Source organism: Oncorhynchus mykiss, unplaced genomic scaffold (genome assembly GCF_013265735.2).
Source record: "Oncorhynchus mykiss isolate Arlee unplaced genomic scaffold, USDA_OmykA_1.1 un_scaffold_140, whole genome shotgun sequence".
Taxonomy (NCBI): domain Eukaryota; kingdom Metazoa; phylum Chordata; class Actinopteri; order Salmoniformes; family Salmonidae; genus Oncorhynchus; species Oncorhynchus mykiss.
The window spans coordinates 779,292-801,500 of NW_023493664.1; the positions used below are offsets into that span (position 1 = coordinate 779,292).

At 51.6% G+C, this 22,209-nt stretch overlaps 1 protein-coding gene and 1 long non-coding RNA gene across 2 annotated transcripts in view; both read right to left on the bottom strand.

The window, feature by feature from the left end:
* Positions 1 to 1,474: 1,474 nt before the first annotated feature.
* Positions 1,475 to 22,209, bottom strand: part of LOC110517482 (fascin-like) — a 28,105-nt gene continuing 7,370 nt past the window's right edge. The window contains exons 2-8 of the mRNA XM_036972314.1: positions 21,579 to 21,638; positions 21,387 to 21,437; positions 20,737 to 21,142; positions 10,524 to 10,680; positions 8,375 to 8,496; positions 4,489 to 4,656; positions 1,475 to 2,135 (exon numbers count right to left, since the gene is read on the bottom strand). Of these exons, the coding sequence (XP_036828209.1) occupies positions 1,927 to 2,135; positions 4,489 to 4,656; positions 8,375 to 8,496; positions 10,524 to 10,680; positions 20,737 to 21,142; positions 21,387 to 21,437; positions 21,579 to 21,638 (1,173 nt within the window). The 3' untranslated portion in view covers positions 1,475 to 1,926. The remainder of the gene's footprint in view (positions 2,136 to 4,488; positions 4,657 to 8,374; positions 8,497 to 10,523; positions 10,681 to 20,736; positions 21,143 to 21,386; positions 21,438 to 21,578; positions 21,639 to 22,209) is intronic.
* On the bottom strand, positions 19,872 to 20,725 carry LOC118947119. The gene is made up of 2 exons (XR_005041775.1): positions 20,291 to 20,725; positions 19,872 to 20,240 (listed from the first exon to the last, which is right to left on the bottom strand). It is a non-coding gene; the product is annotated as an uncharacterized LOC118947119 (long non-coding RNA).

Genomic DNA, 22,209 nt, shown 5'->3' on the forward strand with positions numbered 1-22,209 from the left:
ATTGGTTGTTGGCATCCAGGTGAACCAATGGCACAACAGATTAATCACCAAAAAAAATCAAACAGAAAAGGAAAGTTCCAGTTTCTCAAAGTAAAAAAAGGTTTGGAATATTTGTATATAGTTACATTTAGTAAATTACCCAGAAACACTGAGTCAGACACAGGCATTATCAGAACTACAATGGCGGTCTAACCTCTCACCTGTGTGAACCAACAGTCACACACACACACACACACACACCTTTCCATCCATCCACTACACCACATCGTTGACCGCTGGCTAGATCACAGTGGGTCACATTTACATGAGAATTATGAGATTAAGCACCAGATTCCAGTTGTGAGGAGGAGTGTGAGACCAGGAAGTCATGTGAGAGACGGTGTTTGTATCAATACCAACAGATCATTCTCCATGATAATGGCTGTGCCTTAGAGAGAAAATTAAAGAAATTATTCCAGTCAGAGGTTAACGTCCCACCAGATCAGAGCTCTGGACAGCTGTAGGGACACACACACACACTTCCTTCACGAAAACAACATCTCCAGCTAGAGGATGACATCATTTCCTCTAGGTTACATTGGAACGTTTCCTGTGATACAATATTAATGAGATGAGGGACTAAACCCATTCCAGAACACCGTGAGAATCCACTTCCAGTTTTTACACAACGCTCAGAGACCAGCCTCTATTTCCAGACAGAACCCGGTTCCAGACAGAACCCGGTTCTATTTACGATTCAAAACCATCACTGCTTTTAGACATTTAAAATAAAAAGGTCATTTCAGAATAAACCGACACATGCAGCGTTTACCGTGAACATTGCATTGTGGGATTGAATCCTGGCCAAAAATCAGGTCCTACATGATAAATACTGTCTGACCACCATGTGTTGTTGAATACAGAGATCACAGGGACAGACACCTGGATACAAATAGAGAAATAGATATAGAGAGAGTTCAGTTGAAGAAGGGTTTAGTTGAGGGGGGGGGGGGGGTTTAACAAAGCTCTGCTCTGTGGGGGTGGGGGGGGGGGGGGGGGGGGGTGTGGTCAGCTGTTTGAGAGTGGGCCAATCATACATCTAGGACTGAGTGACACATCGAGCCACGTTGCTATTGGACGGGGGGGAATAGTGCACAGCCCCACTAACTTTGGCAACAAATACAGGTGGGTACTGCAGAATGGAACTGTGAGAGAGAAAGGCAGAGAGAGAAAAGAGGAGGGAAAGGCAGAGAGAGAAAAGAGGAGGGAAAGGCAGAGAGAGAAAAGAGGAGGGAAAGGCAGAGAGAGAAAAGAGGAGGGAAAGGCAGAGAGAGAAAAGAGGAGGGAAAGGCAGAGAGAAAAGAGGAGGGAAAGGCAGAGAGAAAAGAGGAGGGAAAGGCAGAGAGAAAAGAGGAGGGAAAGGCAGAGAGAAAAGAGGAGGGAAAGGCAGAGAGAAAAGAGGAGGGAAAGGCAGAGAGAGAAAAGAGGAGGGAAAGGCAGAGAGAAAAGAGGGAAAGGCAGAGAGAAAAGAGGAGGGAAAGGCAGAGAGAGAAAAGAGGGAAAGGCAGAGCGAGAAAAGGAGGTGAAGAAAGCCTTTACATTAGGACATAACCTCCCCCAGCTCTCTTTCTCTCCCTCCTTTGTCAAGTTCACACAAAAAAAAAGGTCCTGTTCAGAGCGGTGGAACGTCACATAGAAACGTATGATGTAGATTAGATGAGACGGGATTCATTATCAGGTGAAAACAGATAATGGGGTCAGCTCTAGGTCCTACATTACCCCCCCCCCTCCCCCCCATCTACGATATCGTGAACATTTCACCCCACTGAACACAGCCCTGGTCTGGGAGGCGTTAGGACAGAGTTGAGAGAAGGATGGAGGGATAGAGGGAGGAGTTATGGGATGCTGCTGCTTCGTTGTCGTAGTAACGGGGTCTCGGGAAGGGGGTCAGTACTCCCAGAGCGTGGCGGTCTCCAGGTCGTCGGCGTTGGCCTTCAAGACGCCGGCGTGGTCGCCGTGGAGATACTTCCCGTCGGCGACGGAGCGGATAGCGACCTTGTTGTAGTCGCAGAACTCTAACAGGAAGTCGACGGGGTTGTCACTGCTGCTCACCACCGACGCCTCGCTGCCCACCATCCAGAACTTCCCCGTCGAGTCTGAGGAGAGGGGGGGGGGGGGCGTTTACAACAGGTTCAACCATGATGATATGTCCAAAATACAAATTTAGTCAAATAAACATTCTAAATTTCAGCAGGTGGTTTCCTGGAAACAGATTATGAATAGTCTATAAGTAGGAGGGGAATGGGATTAAGAAGCATGTTCAGTGGAGGTGTTTTATAATCCAGGACGAGTCTTAATCTGTGTCCTGGAAACATGATTTATAACCCAGGACGAGTCTTAATCTGTGTCCTGGAAACATGATTTATAATCCAGGACGAGTCTTAATCTGTGTCCTGGAAACATGATTTATAATCCAGGACGAGTCTTAATCTGTGTCCTGGAAACATGATTTATAACCCAGGACTAGTCTTAATCTGTGTCCTGGAAACATGATTTATAACCCAGGACTAGTCTTAATCTGTGTCCTGGAAACATGATTTATAATCCAGGACTAGTCTTAATCTGTGTCCTGGAAACATGATTTATAACCCAGGACTAGCCTTAATCTGTGTCCTGGAAACATGATTTATAACCCAGGACGAGTCTTAATCTGTGTCCTGGAAACATGATTTATAACCCAGGACTAGTCTTAATCTGCTCATTGTCATGAGGCTCCTCTAGTTCATCTGAAAGGGCAGGCTAACTGCTCGTTGTCATGAGGAGGCTCCTCTAGTTCATCTGAGCTGTCAGACTCTACACCGTCCCCTGGAAAGGGCAGGCTAACTGCTCGTTGTCATGAGGAGGCTCCTCTAGTTAATCTGAAAGGGCAGGCTAACTGCTCGTTGTCATGAGGAGGCTCCTCTAGTTCATCTGAGCCGTCAGACTCTACACCGTCCTCTGGAAAGGGCAGGCTAACTGCTCGTTGTCATGAGGAGGCTCCTCTAGTTCATCTGAAAGGGCAGGCTAACTGCTCGTTGTCATGAGGAGACTCCTCTAGTTCATCTGAGCTGTCAGACTCTACACCGTCCCCTGGAAAGGGCAGGCTAACTGCTCGTTGTCATGAGGAGGCTCCTCTAGTTCATCTGAAAGGGCAGGCTAACTGCTCGTTGTCATGAGGAGGCTCCTCTAGTTCATCTGTCAGACTCTACACCGTCCCCTGGAAAGGGCAGGCTAACTGCTCGTTGTCATGAGGAGGCTCCTCTAGTTCATCTGAAAGGGCAGGCTAACTGCTCGTTGTCATGAGGAGGCTCCTCTAGTTCATCTGAGCTGTCAGACTCTACACCGTCCCCTGGAAAGGGCAGGTTAACTGTTCGTTGTCATAAGGAGGCTCCTCTAGTTCATCTGAGCTGTCAGACTCTACACCTTCCCCTGGAAAGGGCAGGCTAACTGCTCGTTGTCATGAGGAGACTCCTCTAGTTCATCTGAAAGGGCAGGCTAACTGCTCGTTGTCATGAGGAGACTCCTCTAGTTCATCTGAAAGGGCAGGCTAACTGCTCGTTGTCATGAGGAGGCTCCTCTAGTTCATCTGTCAGACTCTACACCTTCCCCTGGAAAGGGCAGGCTAACTGCTCGTTGTCATGAGGAGACTCCTCTAGTTCATCTGAAAGGGCAGGCTAACTGCTCGTTGTCATGAGGAGACTCCTCTAGTTCATCTGAAAGGGCAGGCTAACTGCTCGTTGTCATGAGGAGACTCCTCTAGTTCATCTGAAAGGGCAGGCTAACTGCTCGTTGTCATGAGGAGACTCCTCTAGTTCATCTGAAAGGGCAGGCTAACTGCTCGTTGTCATGAGGAGGCTCCTCTAGTTCATCTGAAAGGGCAGGCTAACTGCTCGTTGTCATGAGGAGGCTCCTCTAGTTCATCTGTCAGACTCTACACCGTCCCCTGGAAAGGGCAGGCTAACTGCTCGTTGTCATGAGGAGGCTCCTCTAGTTCATCTGAAAGGGCAGGCTAACTGCTCGTTGTCATGAGGAGGCTCCTCTAGTTCATCTGAAAGGGCAGGCTAACTACTCGTCCTAACATACAATCCCATTATTTTGTCTGTTAGTCCGCCCAGCTAAATCCTACAGACATTAGTTTGGGAAGCCAATGGAAATCTTCAGGTCTCAGGCAAAGCCTGTGTGTGTCCATGTATGTCTGTACTGACCCTGTAGGGCCCCCTCTCTGAAGGTCAGGGGAAAGTAGTCTGTGTGTGTGTGTGTGTGTGTGTGTGTGTGTGTGTGTGTGTGTGTGTGTGTGTGTGTACTAACCCTGTAAACTGTACGCCCCCTCTCTGAAGGTCAGGGTAAAGTAGTGTGTGTGTGTGTGTGTGTGTGTGTGTACTAACCCTGTAAACTGTACGTCCCCTCTCTGAAGGTCAGGATAAAGTAGTGTGTGTGTGTGTGTGTGTGTGTGTGTGTGTGTACACTAACCCTGTAAACTGTACGTTCCCTCTCTGAAGGTCAGGGTAAAGTAGTCGTACGAGGAACGGTTGGAGTCCAGGGTTCCTGTGACCTTACGACACCCGATGAAACCGTGTTCCCCACGGAGGACGATGATTGGACGGTTAATCAGCTTCATCAGGAACTCCTCCGACTCACCTGGAGGGACAAACACCCATATTACCCATGTCGTCAAAGAATGACTTTAAAAAAAAATTATTATAAGGCTAAGGTTACACTCCCCTAGCCCGCTGGGGACATCCCAAAACCCCTAGCCTGCTGGGGACGCTCCCCTAACCTGGGGACGCTCCCCTAACCTGGGGACGCTCCCCTAACCTGGGGACGCTCCCCTAACCTGGGGACGCTCCCCTAACCTGGGGACGCTCCCCTAACCTGGGGACGCTCCCCTAACCTGGGGACGCTCCCCTAACCTGGGGACGCTCCCCTAACCTGGGGACGCTCCCCTAACCTGGGGACGCTCCCCTAACCTGGGGACGCTCCCCTAACCTGGGGACGCTCCCCTAACCTGGGGACGCTCCCCTAACCTGGGGACGCTCCCCTAACCTGGGGACGCTCCCCTAACCTGGGGACACTCCCCTAACCTGGGGACACTCCCCTAACCTGGGGACACTCCCCTAACCTGGGGACACTCCCCTAACCTGGGGACACTCCCCTAACCTGGGGACACTCCCCTAACCTGGGGACACTCCCCTAACCTGGGGACACTCCCCTAACCTGGGGACACTCCCCTAACCTGGGGACACTCCCCTAACCTGGGGACACTCCCCTAACCTGGGGACACTCCCCTAACCTGGGGACACTCCCCTAACCTGGGGACACTCCCCTAACCTGGGGACACTCCCCTAACCTGGAGACACTCCCCTAACCTGGAGACACTCCCCTAACCTGGAGACACTCCCCTAACCTGGAGACACTCCCCTAACCTGGAGACACTCCCCTAACCTGGAGACACTCCCCTAACCTGGAGACACTCCCCTAACCTGGGGACACTCCCCTAACCTGGGGACACTCCCCTAACCTGGGGACACTCCCCTAACCTGGGGACACTCCCCTAACCTGGAGACACTCCCCTAACCTGGAGACACTCCCCTAACCTGGAGACACTCCCCTAACCTGGAGACACTCCCCTAACCTGGAGACACTCCCCTAACCTGGAGACACTCCCCTAACCTGGAGACACTCCCCTAACCTGGAGACACTCCCCTAACCTGGAGACACTCCCCTAACCTGGAGACACTCCCCTAACCTGGAGACACTCCCCTAACCTGGAGACACTCCCCTAACCTGGGGACACTCCCCTAACCTGGGGGACGCTCTGCTTCTGCCCTCTTCAACACCTTATATGGAATGGTCTTGCTAAACACGGATGTTCAAATGAGTGTTTTCTATTTGGGAGGCTCCACCTGTTGTAAAGGGCAAGAGAACCTTCCAGAAAGGACCAATTCAAAGAAAAGAGTTGTAATGAAACCAGACCTATTGTGCACCACGGCACAGAAGCCACATGTATGAACAGGGAGAGACTAGCAGTTGGTATGACCCTTGAACCAAGTCATCTGGAACAGGGAGGGACTAGGAGTTGGTATGACCCGTGAACCAAGTCATCTGGAACAGGGATAGACTAGGAGTTGGTATGACCCGTGAACCAAGTCATCTGGAACAGGGAGAGACTAGCAGTTGGTATGACCCGTGAACCAAGTCATCTGGAACAGGGAGAGACTAGGAGTTGGTATGACCCGTGAACCAAGTCATCTGGAACAGGGAGAGACTAGGAGTTGGTGTGACCCTTGAACCAAGTCATCTGGAACAGGGAGAGACTAGCAGTTGGTATGACCCGTGAACCAAGTCATCTGGAACAGGGAGAGACTAGCAGTTGGTATGACCCGTGAACCAAGTCATCTGGAACAGGGAGAGACTAGCAGCTGGTATGACCCTTGAACCAAGTCATCTGGAACAGGGAGAGACTAGCAGTTGGTATGACCCTTGAACCAAGTCATCTGGAACAGGGAGAGACTAGGAGTTGGTATGACCCGTGAACCAAGTCATCTGGAACAGGGAGAGACTAGGAGTTGGTATGACCCGTGAACCAAGTCATCTGGAACAGGGAGAGACTGACTAGGAGTTGGTATGACCCGTGAACCAAGTCATCTACAACAGGGAGAGACTAGCAGTTGGTATGACCCTTGAACCAAGTCATCTGGAACAGGGAGAGACTAGCAGTTGGTATGACCCTTGAACCAAGTCATCTGGAACAGGGAGAGACTAGCAGTTGGTATGACCCTTGAACCAAGTCATCTGGAACAGGGAGCGTGACTAGGAGTTGGTATGACCCTTGAACCAAGTCATCTGGAACAGGGAGCGTGACTAGGAGTTGGTATGACCCTTGAACCAAGTCATCTGGAACAGGGAGCGTGACTAGGAGTTGGTATGACCCTTGAACCAAGTCATCTGGAACAGGGATAGACTAGGAGTTGGTATGACCCTTGAACCAAGTCATCTGGAACAGGGAGAGACTAGGAGTTGGTATGACCCGTGAACCAAGTCATCTGGAACAGGGACTGACTAGGAGTTGGTATGACCCTTGAACCAAGTCATCTGCATATGGAACAGGGAGAGACTAGCAGTTGGTATGACCCTTGAACCAAGTCATCTGGAACAGGGAGAGACTAGCAGTTGGTATGACCCGTGAACCAAGTCATCTGGAACAGGGAGAGACTAGGAGTTGGTATGACCCGTGAACCAAGTCATCTGGAACAGGGAGAGACTAGGAGTTGGTGTGACCCTTGAACCAAGTCATCTGGAACAGGGAGAGACTAGCAGTTGGTATGACCCGTGAACCAAGTCATCTGGAACAGGGAGAGACTAGCAGTTGGTATGACCCGTGAACCAAGTCATCTGGAACAGGGAGAGACTAGCAGCTGGTATGACCCTTGAACCAAGTCATCTGGAACAGGGAGAGACTAGCAGTTGGTATGACCCTTGAACCAAGTCATCTGGAACAGGGAGAGACTAGGAGTTGGTATGACCCGTGAACCAAGTCATCTGGAACAGGGAGAGACTAGGAGTTGGTATGACCCGTGAACCAAGTCATCTGGAACAGGGAGAGACTGACTAGGAGTTGGTATGACCCGTGAACCAAGTCATCTACAACAGGGAGAGACTAGCAGTTGGTATGACCCTTGAACCAAGTCATCTGGAACAGGGAGAGACTAGCAGTTGGTATGACCCTTGAACCAAGTCATCTGGAACAGGGAGAGACTAGCAGTTGGTATGACCCTTGAACCAAGTCATCTGGAACAGGGAGCGTGACTAGGAGTTGGTATGACCCTTGAACCAAGTCATCTGGAACAGGGAGCGTGACTAGGAGTTGGTATGACCCTTGAACCAAGTCATCTGGAACAGGGAGCGTGACTAGGAGTTGGTATGACCCTTGAACCAAGTCATCTGGAACAGGGATAGACTAGGAGTTGGTATGACCCTTGAACCAAGTCATCTGGAACAGGGAGAGACTAGGAGTTGGTATGACCCGTGAACCAAGTCATCTGGAACAGGGACTGACTAGGAGTTGGTATGACCCTTGAACCAAGTCATCTGCATATGGAACAGGGAGAGACTAGCAGTTGGTATGACCCTTGAACCAAGTCATCTGGAACAGGGAGAGACTAGGAGTTGGTATGACCCTTGAACCAAGTCATCTGGAACAGGGAGAGACTAGGAGTTGGTATGACCCTTGAACCAAGTCATCTGGAACAGGGAGAGACTAGGAGTTGGTATGACCCTTGAACCAAGTCATCTGCATACTGAACACCCTGTTGGGTTGCTCTTTACTACCCAAAGGCAGAGCTGTTTTCACACTGACCGGCAACATCGACGGTAGCGGCTAGCTGGCCGTTCTTCTTGGCTGCGACGTATTTCCCGTTGGCGGCACGGAGAGTCAGCTTCTTACCACAGTACTCCATGTCAAAGTAACAGTTGGCAGTCCTACACACACACACACACACACACACACACACACACACAAATATAATTCTCAACAGGATAGAACATTGTAATAACATTTATTACTGGAGCCACCCCTTCATGGAGCAATGAAGCTGACGACACGCCGCAGCTAGCCGACGGCTAACAGCCGACACGCCGCAGCTAGCCGACGGCTAACAGCCGACACGCCGCAGCTAGCCGACGGCTAACAGCCGACACGCCGCAGCTAGCCGACGGCTAACAGCCGACACGCCGCAGCTAGCCGACGGCTAACAGTCGATAGCTGCAGTATAACATTTTATTTACAGAAATGGCACCTTTCTTTGCTAGCTACCGTAACTCAGGTGGCTTCAATCATGCTTGTGTGTGTGTGTGTGTGTGTGGTGTACAACCGAGCACTCTGCCAAAACACAATATTCACTTCACGACCCACAACCCCCCCTGTGGGCGACAGAGCACTCGAGAAACTTGACAGCAGCAGTCAAAACCTTTAAAACACGATGCATAACCTGAGGAAGTCTGCTGGGATCACAGTCCGATCAGCAACACAATCACTGCCACTCAGCATTCACATAGAGGTGGTGTGTGTGTGTGTGTGTGTGTGTGTGCACATACATGCTTAACTATACTTGTGGGGACCTGAAGAACAGTAAACAAACAAAAATCTGACTAACTGGGGACATTTTGTTAGTCCCCACAAGGTCAAAAATTCTAAGGGGGTTTTAGGGTTGAATTAATGTTACGGTTGAGGGTAGAATTAATGCTAGATTTACGATAAGGTTTAGGAGTTACGGTTGAGGTTATGTTTTCGGGTTAGGGTAAAACTACAGGTTAGGGGTTAGGGTAAAACTACAGGTTAGGGTAAAACTACGGGTTAGGGGTTAGGGTAAAACTACGGGTTAGGGTAAAACTACGGGTTAGGGGTTAGGGTAAAACTACGGGTTAGGGGTTAGGGTAAAACTACAGGTTAGGGGTTAGGGTAAAACTACAGGTTAGGGGTTAGGGTAAAACTACGGGTTAGGGTAAAACTACGGGTTAGGGGTTAGGGTAAAACTACGGGTTAGGGGTTAGGGTAAAACTACGGGTTAGGGTTTAGGGTAAAACTACAGGTTACGGGTTAGGGTAAAACTACGGGTTAGGGTAAAACTACGGGTTAGGGTAAAACTACGGGTTAGGGTAAAACTACGGGTTAGGGTAAAACTACGGGTTAGGGTAAAACTACGGGTTAGGGTAAAACTACGGGTTAGGGTAAAACTACAGGTTAGGGTAAAACTACAGGTTAGGGGTTAGGGTAAAACTACGGGTTAGGGGTTAGGGTAAAACTACGGGTTAGGGTTTAGGTTAGGGTATAACTACAGGTTAGGGGTTAGGGTAAAACTACAGGTTAGGGGTTAGGGTAAAACTACGGGTTAGGGGTTAGGGTAAAACTACAGGTTAGGGTTAAGGTAAAACTACAGGTTAGGGGTTAGGGTTAAACTACAGGTTAGGGTTAAGGTTAGGGTAAAACTGTAATCCTCCAGAAGAGGTGAGGGGGTCTGTGTGTGTGTGTGTGTGTGTGTGTGTTATTACTTAGTAGAGGCGGTACACTGTAGTCCTCCAGAAGAGGTGTGTGTGTGTGTGTGTGTGTGTGTGTTATTACTTAGTGGAGGCGGTACACTGTAGTCCTCCAGAAGGTGTGTGTGTGTGTGTGTTATTACTTAGTGGAGGCGGTACACTGTAGTCCTCCAGAAGAGGTGTGTGTGTGTGTGTGTTATTACTTAGTGGAGGCGGTACACTGTAATCCTCCAGAAGAGGTGTGTGTGTGTGTGTGTGTGTGTGTGTGTGTTATTACTTAGTGGAGGCGGTACACTGTAGTCCTCCAGAAGAGGTGTGTGTGTGTGTGTGTGTGTGTGTTATTACTTAGTGGAGGCGGTACACTGTAGTCCTCCAGAAGAGGTGTGTGTGTGTGTGTGTGTTATTACTTAGTAGAGGCGGTACACTGTAATCCTCCAGAAGAGGTGTGTGTGTGTGTGTGTGTGTGTTATTACTTAGTAGAGGCGGTACACTGTAGTCCTCCAGAAGAGGTGAGGGTCCAGTACTTCCCGGCGGCGGTCCGGAAGGCACACTTCCTGTTCTCACGACTCATCTCCACCTGGAACACTTCCTGGTCTCCCTCCTCGTCCTGATTGGCTGACAGGTCCATGCCTGGGCGGGGAAAAGAGGAGAGCAGGGTTAGAGACTGACAGAGGGTCAGGAACGAGCAGAAAGAAACGCACTAAATAAACTTCAGTTAGTGCTAAATACGGCTGCTAGAATCCTGACTAGAACCAAAAAATGTGATCATATTACTCCAGTGCCTCTCTACACTGGCTTCCTGTCAAAGCAAGGGCTGATTTCAAGGTTTTACTGCTAACCTACAAAGCATTACATGGGCTTGCTCCTATCTATCTCTGTGATTTGGTCCTGCCGTACATACCTACACGTACGCTACGGTCACAAGACGCAGGCCTCCTAATTGTCCCTAGAATTTTTAAGCAAACAGCTGGAGGCAGGGCTTTCTCCTATAGAGCTCCATTTTTATGGAACGGTCTGCCTACCCATGTCAGAGACGCAAACTCGGTCTCAACCTTTAAGTCTCTACTGAAGACTCATCTCTTCAGTGGGTCATATGATTGAGTGTAGTCTGGCCCAGGAGTGGGAGGGTGAACGGAAAGGCTCTGGAGCAACGAACCACCCTTGCTGTCTCTGCCTTGCCGGTTCCCCTCTTTCCACTGGGATTCTCTGCCTCTAACCCTATTACAGGGGCTGAGTCACTGGCTTTACTGGGGCTCTCTCATGCCGTCCCTGGAGGGGGTGCGTCACCTGAGTGGGTTGAGTCACTGATGTGGTCATCCTGTCTGGGTTGGCGCCCCCCCCCCCCCCCCTTAAGTTGTGCCGTGGCGGAGGTCTTTGTGGGCTATACTCAGCCTTGTCTCAGGATGGTATGTTGGTGGTTGAAGATATCCCTCTAGTGGTGTGGGGGCTGTGCTTTGGCAAAGTGGGTGGGGTTATATCCTTCCTGTTTGGCCCTGTCCGGGGGTGTCCTCGGAGTGGGCCACAGTGTCTCCTGACCCCTCCTGTCTCAGCCTCCAGTATTTATGCTGCAGTAGTTTATGTGTCGGGGGGCTAGGGTCAGTTTGTTATATCTGGAGTACTTCTCCTGTCCTATTCGGTGTCCTGTGTGAATCTAAGTGTGCGTTCTCTAATTCTCTCCTTCTCTCTTTCTCTCTCTCGGAGGACCTGAGCCCTAGGACCATGCCCCAGGACTACCTGACATGATGACTCCTCCTTGCTGTCCCCAGTCCACCTGGCTGTGCTGCTGCTCCAGTTTCAACTGTTCTGCCTTATTATTATTCAACCATGCTGATCATTTATGAACATTTGAACATCTTGGCCATGTTCTGTTATAATCTCCACCCGGCACAGCCAGAAGAGGACTGGCCACCCCACATATGCTCTCTCTAATTCTCTCTTTCTTTCTCTCTCTCGGAGGACCTGAGCCCTAGGACCATGCCCCAGGAATACCTGACATGATGACTCTTTGCTGTCCCCAGTCCACCTGACTGTGCTGCTGCTCCAGTTTCAACTATTCTGCCTTATTATTATTCGACCATGCTGGTCATTTATGAACATTTGAACATCTTGACCATGTTTTGTTATAATCTCCACCCGGCACAGCCAGAAGAGGACTGGCCACCCCACATAGCCTGGTTCCTCTCTAGGTTTCTTCCTAGGTTTTGGCCTTTCTAGGGAGTTTTTCCTAGCCACCGTGCTTCTTCACCTGCATTGCTTGCTGTTTGGGGTTTTAGGCTGGGTTTCTGTACAGCACTTTGAGATATCAGCTGATGTACGAAGGGCTATATAAAATAAATTTGATTGATTGATTGACTACAGATTTGAACAAAACATTAAAAACACCTCCCTGATATTGAGTTGCAGCCCCCTTTGGCCCTCAGAACTGCCCTAATTAGTCGGGGCATGAACTCTACAAGGTGTCAAACTCCCCACACGTCGACTCCGACGCGGCCCCACACGTCGACTCCGACGCGCCCCACACGTCGACTCCGACGCGCCCCACACGTCGACTCCGACGCGCCCCACACGTCGACTCCGACGCCTCCCCACACGTCGACTCCGACGCCTCCCCACACGTCGACTCCGACGCCTCCCACACATCGACTCCCCACACGTCGACTCCGACGCCTCCCACACGTCGACTCCGACGCGCCCCACACGTCGACTCCGACGCGCCCCACACGTCGACTCCGACGCGCCCCACACGTCGACTCCGACGCGCCCCACACGTCGACTCCGACGCGCCCCACACGTCGACTCCGACGCGCCCCACACGTCGACTCCGACGCCTCCCACACGTCGACTCCGACGCCTCCCACACGTCGACTCCGACACGCCCCACACGTCGACTCCGACACGCCCCACACGTCGACTCCCCACACGTCGACTCCGACGCCTCCCCACACGTCGACTCCGACGCGCCCCACACGTCGACTCCGACGCCTCCCACACGTCGACTCCCCACACGTCGACTCCGACGCCTCCCCACACGTCGACTCCGACGCGCCCCACACGTCGACTCCGACGCCTCCCACACGTCGACTCCCCACACGTCGACTCCGACGCGGCCCCACACGTCGACTCCGACGCGGCCCCACACGTCGACTCCGACGCCTCCCCACACGTCGACTCCGACGCGGCCCCACACGTAGACTCCGACGCGGCCCCACACGTAGACTCCGACGCGGCCCCACACGTAGACTCCGACGCGGCCCCACACGTAGACTCCGACGCCTCCCCACACGTCGACTCCGACGCCTCCCCACACGTCGACTCCGACGCCCCCCACACGTCGACTCCGACGCCTCCCCACACGTCGACTCCGACGCCTCCCCACACGTCGACTCCGACGCCTCCCCACACGTCGACTCCGACGCCTCCCCACACGTCGACTCCGACGCGCCCCACACGTAGACTCCGACGCCTCCCCACACGTCGACTCCGACGCGCCCCACACGTCGACTCCGACGCCCCCCCACACGTCGACTCCGACGCCCCCCCACACGTTCTGTCTGGATGTCCTTTGAGTGGTGGATCATTCTTGATTCACACTGGAAACTTGAGCGTGAAAAACCCCAGGAGCTTCGTAGTTCTTGACACCAACCAGTGCGCCTGACACCTACTACCATCCCCCGTTCAAATACACAAACCTTTTGTCTGGCCCATTCACCCTCTGAATGGCAGACACACACCTAAACACACACACAATCCATGTCAATTGTCTCGAGGCTTAAACATTCTTCTTTAACCCGTCTCCTCCCCTTCATCTACATGTCTCCTCCCCTTCATCTACATGTCTCCTCCCCTTCATCTACATGTCTCCTCCCCTTCATCTACATGTCTCCTCCCCTTCATCTACATGTCTCCTCCCCTTCATCTACACTGGTTGAAGTGGATTTAACCAAGTGACATCAATGGATCATAGCTTTCACCTGTAATCACCTAGTCAGTCTGTCATGCAAAGAGCAGCGTCACACTACAGCCCGCCACGCTACAGCCCGCCACGCTACAGCCACAGCCCGCCACGCTACAGCCCGCCACAAGCAGCGTCACACTACAGCCCGTCACAAGCAGCGTCACACTACAGCCTGCCACACTACAGCCTGCCACACTACAGCCCGCCACACTACAGCCCGCCACACTACAGCCCGCCAGTCACATACTGTCTGGTCAGGATCAGCAACAGAGAGTTAGGATTAGAGTAGGTCCTACAGCTGTGCATACACACATCTAAACACACAGCTGCCAGGCTACAGCCAGACCCCTGCCACAGCTCCAGGGTTTAATCCCCCATGGAATTATGGGTGATAAAGCAGTTAGGAGGACACAGCCAGAGGAATGAAAGACAGAAACAGAGCCCCGTCCGAGCGGCAGAGAGCCCCGTCCGAGCGGCAGAGAGCCCCGTCCGAGCGGCAGAGAGCCCCGTCCGAGCGGCAGAGAGCCCCGTCCGAGCGGCAGAGCAGCGGCAGAGATGTTCAATGTTTACAGAGAGACACCAGGGACGGTGAAGACATGTTGAAACTTCCATGTTCCGTTTCAGAACCTCTCTCTCCCGTTGAGGGACTCCTGAAAAACGTTACCGCTACCCTCCAGGACACACACCAAGATGAGAACCACATGGTCATAATTGACTGACTGGAGCAGAGACCGCAAGGATGGGGAGGGTTTAACACAGATCTGAGGGGGTTTAGAGGGGGTTGGTTGTCTATTGTGGCAGGACAGATCTGAGGGGGTTGGTTGTCTATTGTAACAGGGTAGACAGGACAGATCTGAGGGGGTTTTAGAGGGGGTTGGTTGTCTATTGTGGCAGGACAGATCTGAGGGGGTTTAGAGAGGGTTGGTTGTCTATTGTAACAGGGTAGACAGGACAGATCTGAGGGGGTTTAGAGGGGGTTGGTTGTCTATTGTGACAGGACAGATCTGAGGGGGTTTAGAGAGGGTTGGTTGTCTATTGTGACAGGACAGATCTGAGGGGGTTTTAGAGAGGGTTGGTTGTCTATTGTGACAGGACAGATCTGAGGGGGTTTAGAGGGGGTTGGTTGTCTATTGTGACAGGACAGATCTGAGGGGGTTTAGAGGGGGTTGGTTGTCTATTGTGACAGGACAGATCTGAGGGGGTTTAGAGAGGGTTGGTTGTCTATTGTAACAGGGTAGACAGGACAGATCTGAGGGGGTTTAGAGAGGGTTGGTTGTCTATTGTAACAGGGTAGACAGGACAGATCTGAGGGGGTTTAGAGGGGGTTGGTTGTCTATTGTGACAGGACAGATCTGAGGGGGTTTAGAGGGGGTTGGTTGTCTATTGTGACAGGACAGATCTGAGGGGGTTTAGAGGGGGTTGGTTGTCTATTGTGACAGGACAGATCTGAGGGGGTTTAGAGGGGGTTGGTTGTCTATTGTGACAGGACAGATCTGAGGGGGTTTAGAGGGGGTTGGTTGTCTATTGTGACAGGACAGATCTGAGGGGGTTTAGAGAGGGTTGGTTGTCTATTGTAACAGGGTAGACAGGACAGATCTGAGGGGGTTTAGAGGGGGTTGGTTGTCTATTGTGACAGGACAGATCTGAGGGGGTTTAGAGGGGGTTGGTTGTCTATTGTGACAGGACAAATCTGAGGGGGTTTTAGAGAGGTTTGGAAGACAGGAAGGGAAATACTATTCTTTGGAATGTTCCACGGGGAGAAAACACACCAGCTACTTTTCATAGGAGCTACTTTACATCCACTAGAGACTTTACATCTAGTGAAAGGTTCTCTTCTGATGAATACCATTTGCATCTGGGAATTTTCAGAACCGCAAGAGAGAACTAGAACGACAACATTTATAATGAGGACTTCCCAAGGAAGGAAGGGTAGAGTTTATTCCTGGTAACTAAAGTCACAATCACAAAGATGGTATGACAAAGAGCATTTATAGAATGATCTACTGCCCCACCGACGGGGCCTCCCCGGCCCAGGGGTCCACCCCACCGACGGGGTCTCCGGCCCAGGGGTCTACCCTACCGACGGGGCTTCCAGCCCAGGGGTCTACCCTACCGACGGGGCCTCCAGCCGTGATGTGGGTGTCGTCCTATATTTTTAATCCCAGGCCCCGTCCCTACAGGTCTTTAGGCCCGTCATTGTTAATAAGAATTTGTTCTTAACCGACTTGCCAAGTTAAATAAAGTTTTAAAAAATATATATAAATAATATCATGACAACGAGAGAGAGAGAATGTCTGATTGTGTTGGTCCTGATCAGTCTGTTCCACACACACAGATCAGTCTGTTCCACACACACACTCTTACAGCAGCTAGCGCCAGCCACAGCCAGACCGAGACAGACAGGCAGCACCAGCCCACTCCCTAGCCAGAACCCTGCCCCGCTGTAAATCAGGAGACTCACACAGGACAGAGAGACCAGACGAGAGAGCTGGTGCAATCGTCAAACTGCCCTTTCCCCCATCTGGACAACAGGAAAACCTATGCCAGAATGCTGTTCATCGACTACAGTTCAGCATTCAACACCATAGTACCCTCCAAACTCATCATTAAGCTGGAGGCCCTGGGTCTCAACCCCTCCCTGTGCAACTGGGTCCTGGACTTCCTGACATGCCGCCCCCCAGGTGGTGAAGGTAGGAAACAACATCTCCACTTTGCTGATCCTCAACACTGGGGCCCCACAAGGGTGCGTTCTGAGCCCCCTCCTGTACTCCCTGTTCACCCACGACTGCGTGGCCACGCACGCCTCCAACTCAATCATCAAGTTTGCAGACGACAACAACGGTAGGCTTGATCACCAACAACGGCGGAGACAGTGGACTTCAGGAAACAGCAGAAGGCAGAAGGAGCACCCCCTATCCACATCGACAGCAGTGGAGAAGGTGGAAAACTTCAAGTTCCTCAGCGTACATATCACGGACAAACTGAAACGGTTCACCTACACAGACAGTGTGGTGAAGAAGGTGGAGGCTGAAGAAATTCGGCTTGGCACCAAAGACCATAACAAACTTTACCAGATGCACCATTGACCTCGCCTTCTAGATGATAGCGGGGTGAACAGGCAGTGGCTTGGGTGGTTGATGTCCTTGATGATCTTTATGGCCTTCCTGTGACATCGGGTGGTGTAGGTGTCCTGGAGGGCAGGTAGTTTGCCCCTGGTGATGCGTTGTGCAGACCTCACTACCCTCTGGAGAGCCTTACGGTTGAGGGCGGAGCAGTTGCCGTACCAGGCGGTGATACAGCCCGACAGGATGCTCTCGATTGTGCATCTGTAGAAGTTTGTGAGTGCTTTTGGTGACAAGCCAAATTTCTTCAGCCTCCTGAGGTTGAAGAGGCGCTGCTGCGCCTTCTTCACAATGCTGTCTGTGTGAGTGGACCAATTCAGTTTGTCTGTGATGTGTATGCCGAGGAACTTAAAACTTGCTACCCTCTCCACTACTGTTCCATCGATGTGGATAGGGGGGTGTTCCCTCTGCTGTTTCCTGAAGTCCACAATCATCTCCTTAGTTTTGTTGACGTTGAGTGTGAGGTTATTTTCCTGACACCACACTCCGAGGGCCCTCACCTCCTCCCTGTAGGCCGTCTCGTCGTTGTTGGTAATCAAGCCTACCACTGTTGTGTCGTCCGCAAACTTGATGATTGAGTTGGAGGCGTGCGTGGCCACGCAGTCGTGGGTGAACAGGGAGTACAGGAGAGGGCTCAGAACGCACCCTTGTGGGGCCCCAGTGTTGAGGATCAGCGGGGAGGAGATGTTGTTGCCTACCCTCACCACCTGGGGGCGGCCCGTCAGGAAGTCCAGTACCCAGTTGCACAGGGCGGGGTCGAGACCCAGGGTCTCGAGCTTGATGACGAGCTTGGAGGGTACTATGGTGTTGAATGCCGAGCTGTAGTCGATGAACAGCATTCTCACATAGGTATTCCTCTTGTCCAGATGGGTTAGGGCAGTGTGCAGTGTGGTTGAGATTGCATCGTCTGTGGACCTATTTGGGCGGTAAGCAAATTGGAGTGGGTCTAGGGTGTCAGGTAGGGTGGAGGTGATATGGTCCTTGACTAGTCTCTCGAAGCACTTCATGATGACGGAAGTGAGTGCTACGGGGCGGTAGTCGTTTAGCTCAGTTACCTTAGCTTTCTTGGGAACAGGAACAATGGTGGCCCTCTTGAAGCATGTGGGAACAGCAGACTGGTATAGGGATTGATTGAATATGTCCGTAAACACACCGGCCAGCTGGTCTGCGCATGTTCTGAGGGCGCGGCTGGGGATGCCGTCTGGGCCTGCAGCCTTGCGAGGGTTAACACGTTTAAATGTCTTACTCACCTCGGCTGCAGTGAAGGAGAGACCGCATTTAACAAAGCTAATCTGAAAACAAGACTCCCTAAATTTTATCAGCATATCGATTGCGCAACCAGGGGTGGAAAGACCTTGGATCATTGTTACTCTAACTTCCGCGACAGGTGCATCAAAGCTGGGACCGAGAGACTGAAAAACAGCTTCTATCTCAAGGCCATCAGACTGTTAAATAGCCGACCTCCACTCAGTACCCTGCTCTGAACTTAGTCACTGTCACTAACCAGCTATCACCCAGTACCGTGGCCTGATGACAGAGCGAGACGGAGCGAGACGGAGCGAGACGGAGCGCTAGTCAAACAGTCACACGTTTGTTTTGTATTTTTATGACAAATCAAATGAACTGTAGTTAGACTCCCTCTAGTCATGTGTGTCTGTGTGTCTTAATTATTTAAATCAAACCGTGTCCTTAAAGCATCAGACATGCTCTGTATATATAGTGGATGTGAAAAACAGATAAACACATAAAAATACAACTTCCTGACTGAGGTAGACAACATGGGCTCCTAAAACAACTTCATGACTGTGAGGGAGACAACATGGGCTCCTAAAACATCTTCCTGACTGTGAGGGAGACAACATGGGCTCCTAAAACATCTTCCTGACTGTGAGGTAGACAACATGGGCTCCTAAAACAACTTCCTGACTTGGATCCATGAAGACGACCAGACAGCGTCCAGGTTCCATCTCTGGATCTCTCACACACACACACACACACGAGATGGAGTCACGACCAGACAGCGTCCAGGTTCCATCTCTGGATCACACACACACACACACACACACACACACAACACAGAGTCACGACCAGACAGAGTCCAGTGTGTTGCAGTCCCTCCCTCGGCATGAATCCAGACAAATACCAGCACTGCAGCTGCTACACACGAGAGGAATCTGCAGCAGCCCCCCCCACCCCCAGCCCGGCCCCTCCCCCCCAGCCCGGCCCAAAGACAGTGTGTGTGTTGAGAGTGAGTGTGTGGGAAGCATCATCAGCAAACTACTGCAAGGATCACTGGGGCAGAATAGCTACGGAATAACACACACGACAGGCAGGCAGGGTGTCAGAGCGGTTTGTCAGCTAGACACAAAATGGAGCCTCTCCTCCTCTCTCACGCTCTCCCTCCTCCCCATCTCTCCCTCCTCCCCATCTCTCCCTCCATTTAGTCCTGTTCTAGAAGGTTGTGTTGGTCCTACCTTGCCTGGTTAGGATTTAGAAGGTTGTGTTGGTCCTACCTTGCCTGGTTAGGTTCTAGTCCTGTTCTAGAAGGTTGTGTTGGTCCTACCTTGCCTGGTTAGGTTCTAGTCCTGTTCTAGAAGGTTGTGTTGAGCCTACCTTGCCTGGTTAGGTTCTAGTCCTGTTCTAGAAGGTTGTGTTGGTCTGGTCCTACCTTGCCTGGTTAGGATCTAGAAGGTTGTGTTGGTCCTACCTTGCCTGGTTAGGTTCTAGTCCTGTTCTAGAAGGTCGTGTTGGTCCTACCTTGCCTGGTTAGGTTCTGGTCCTGTTCTAGAAGGTTGTGTTGGTCCTACCTTGCCTGGTTAGGTTCTAGTCCTGTTCTAGAAGGTTGTGTTGGTCCTACCTTGCCTGGTTAGGTTCTAGTCCTGTTCTAGAAGGTTGTGTTGAGCCTACCTTGCCTGGTTAGGTTCTAGTCCTGTTCTAGAAGGTTGTGTTGGTCCTACCTTGCCTGGTTAGGATCTAGAAGGTTGTGTTGGTCCTACCCTGCCTGGTTAGGTTCTAGAAGGTTGTGTTGGTCCTACCTTGCCTGGTTAGGATCTAGAAGGTTGTGTTGGTCCTACCCTGCCTGGTTAGGTTCTAGTAGGTTGTGTTGGTCCTACCTTGCCTGGTTAGGTTCTAGTCCTGTTCTAGAAGGTTGTGTTGAGCCTACCTTGCCTGGTTAGGTTCTAGTCCTGTTCTAGAAGGTTGTGTTGGTCCTACCTTGCCTGGTTAGGATCTAGAAGGTTGTGTTGGTCCTACCCTGCCTGGTTAGGTTCTAGTAGGTTGTGTTGGTCCTACCTTGCCTGGTTAGGTTCAAGTCCTGTTCTAGAAGGTTGTGTTGGTCCTACCTTGCCTGGTTAGGTTCTAGTCCTGTTCTAGAAGGCTGTGTTGGTCCTACCTTGCCTGGTTAGGTTCTAGTCCTGTTCTAGAAGGTTGTGTTGATCCTACCTTGCCTGGTTAGGTTCTAGTACTGTTCTAGAAGGTTGTGTTGGTCCTACCTTGCCTGGTTAGGTTCTAGAAGGTTGTGTTGGTCCTACCTTGCCTGGTTAGGTTCTAGTAGGTTGTGTTGGTCCTACCTTGCCTGGTTAGGTTCTAGTAAGGTTGTGTTGGTCCTACCTTGCCTGGTGGAGACATTCCTCTCGTTGCTGGCGGTGAGAACCACCTGAGGGTGACTCTGCTCCAGAGAGAACATCTCATCCTTCCCCACGCGGCTAGTCTTCCCGCTCTTCATGGTCCCGCTCGGGCCCGACGGCGCCAGGTAGCGCCCGGAACAATCCCTGAACGCCACCTTGCCGGAGCGGAACTCCAGCGTGTATCCGGTGGTCTTGTCCGGCACGGCCTCCAGGCTGCCGTCGTTCTTCAGGAAGCGGTTATCAGACGTCTGCAGGTGGTAGCGTTGGTCTCTGAACACCAGGGTGATCAGGGAGTCCACCCCCCACGGGACGTCGCGGTCGATAGAGACCTCATCCACCTTGGAGGACAGGTGGGCATAACGCTTCCTGGTCACACTGAAGATGTTCACCTGGAGGGAAGAGGTTAGAGGTCAAGTGTTGGGGGGGGGGGGGGGGGGGTGTAGGTGTGTTACCTGAGGATTAATGGCAATGTGAATGCTCCATTTAGAGGAGAGGTTAGAGGTCAGGTGTTAGGGGGGGGGGGGGGGGGGGGGTGTAGATGTATTACCTAAGGATGCATGGCTATGTGAATGCTCCATTTAGAGAGGTTAGAGGTCAGGTGTTAGGGGGGGGGGGGGGGTGTAGGTGTATTACCTGAGGATGCATGGCAATGTGAACACTCCATTTTTCAGCCACTGATGCAGTCTGCGAGAGAGACCAAACATTACAGTCCACACACACACACACGTTACGAATGTTATTTAACATCTAGAGAAAGACAGTTTATGAATATTCATCCGTTTATGAATATTCATCAGCTCATCATGGAGTTTAAAACCCACCTACCTGGGCAAAGCAGCTGATCCTGTCCTCTGTGCCTCCCAGGTATCTGCCATGGACCTCTGACTGCAGAGAAACACAGTAGAATATACATCACACACACGTTTAAACGTTGAGCGTTTACCTCAATACGCGTCGCTTTCTAACCGGTTTTCGAAAGACATGCTGATATGCCCCGTATCTTTCATGTCAGCGAGAAAGATCAACAAGCTGTGTGTGTCTGACTGTAGCAGGTTAACAAGCTGCGTGTCTGACTGTAGCAGGTCAACAAGCTGCGTGTGTCTGACTGTAGCAGGTCAACAAGCTGCGTGTGTCTGACTGTAGCAGGTCAACAAGCTGCGTGTGTCTGACTGTAGCAGGTCAACAAGCTGCGTGTGTCTGACTGTAGCAGGTCAACAAGCTGCGTGTGTCTGACTGTAGCAGGTCAACAAGCTGCGTGTGTCTGACTGTAGCAGGTCAACAAGCTGCGTGTGTCTGACTGTAGCAGGTCAACAAGCTGCGTGTGTCTGACTGTAGCAGGTCAACAAGCTGCGTGTGTCTGACTGTAGCAGGTCAACAAGCTGCGTGTGTCTGACTGTAGCAGGTCAACAAGCTGCGTGTGTCTGACTGTAGCAGGTCAACAAGCTGTGTGTCTCTG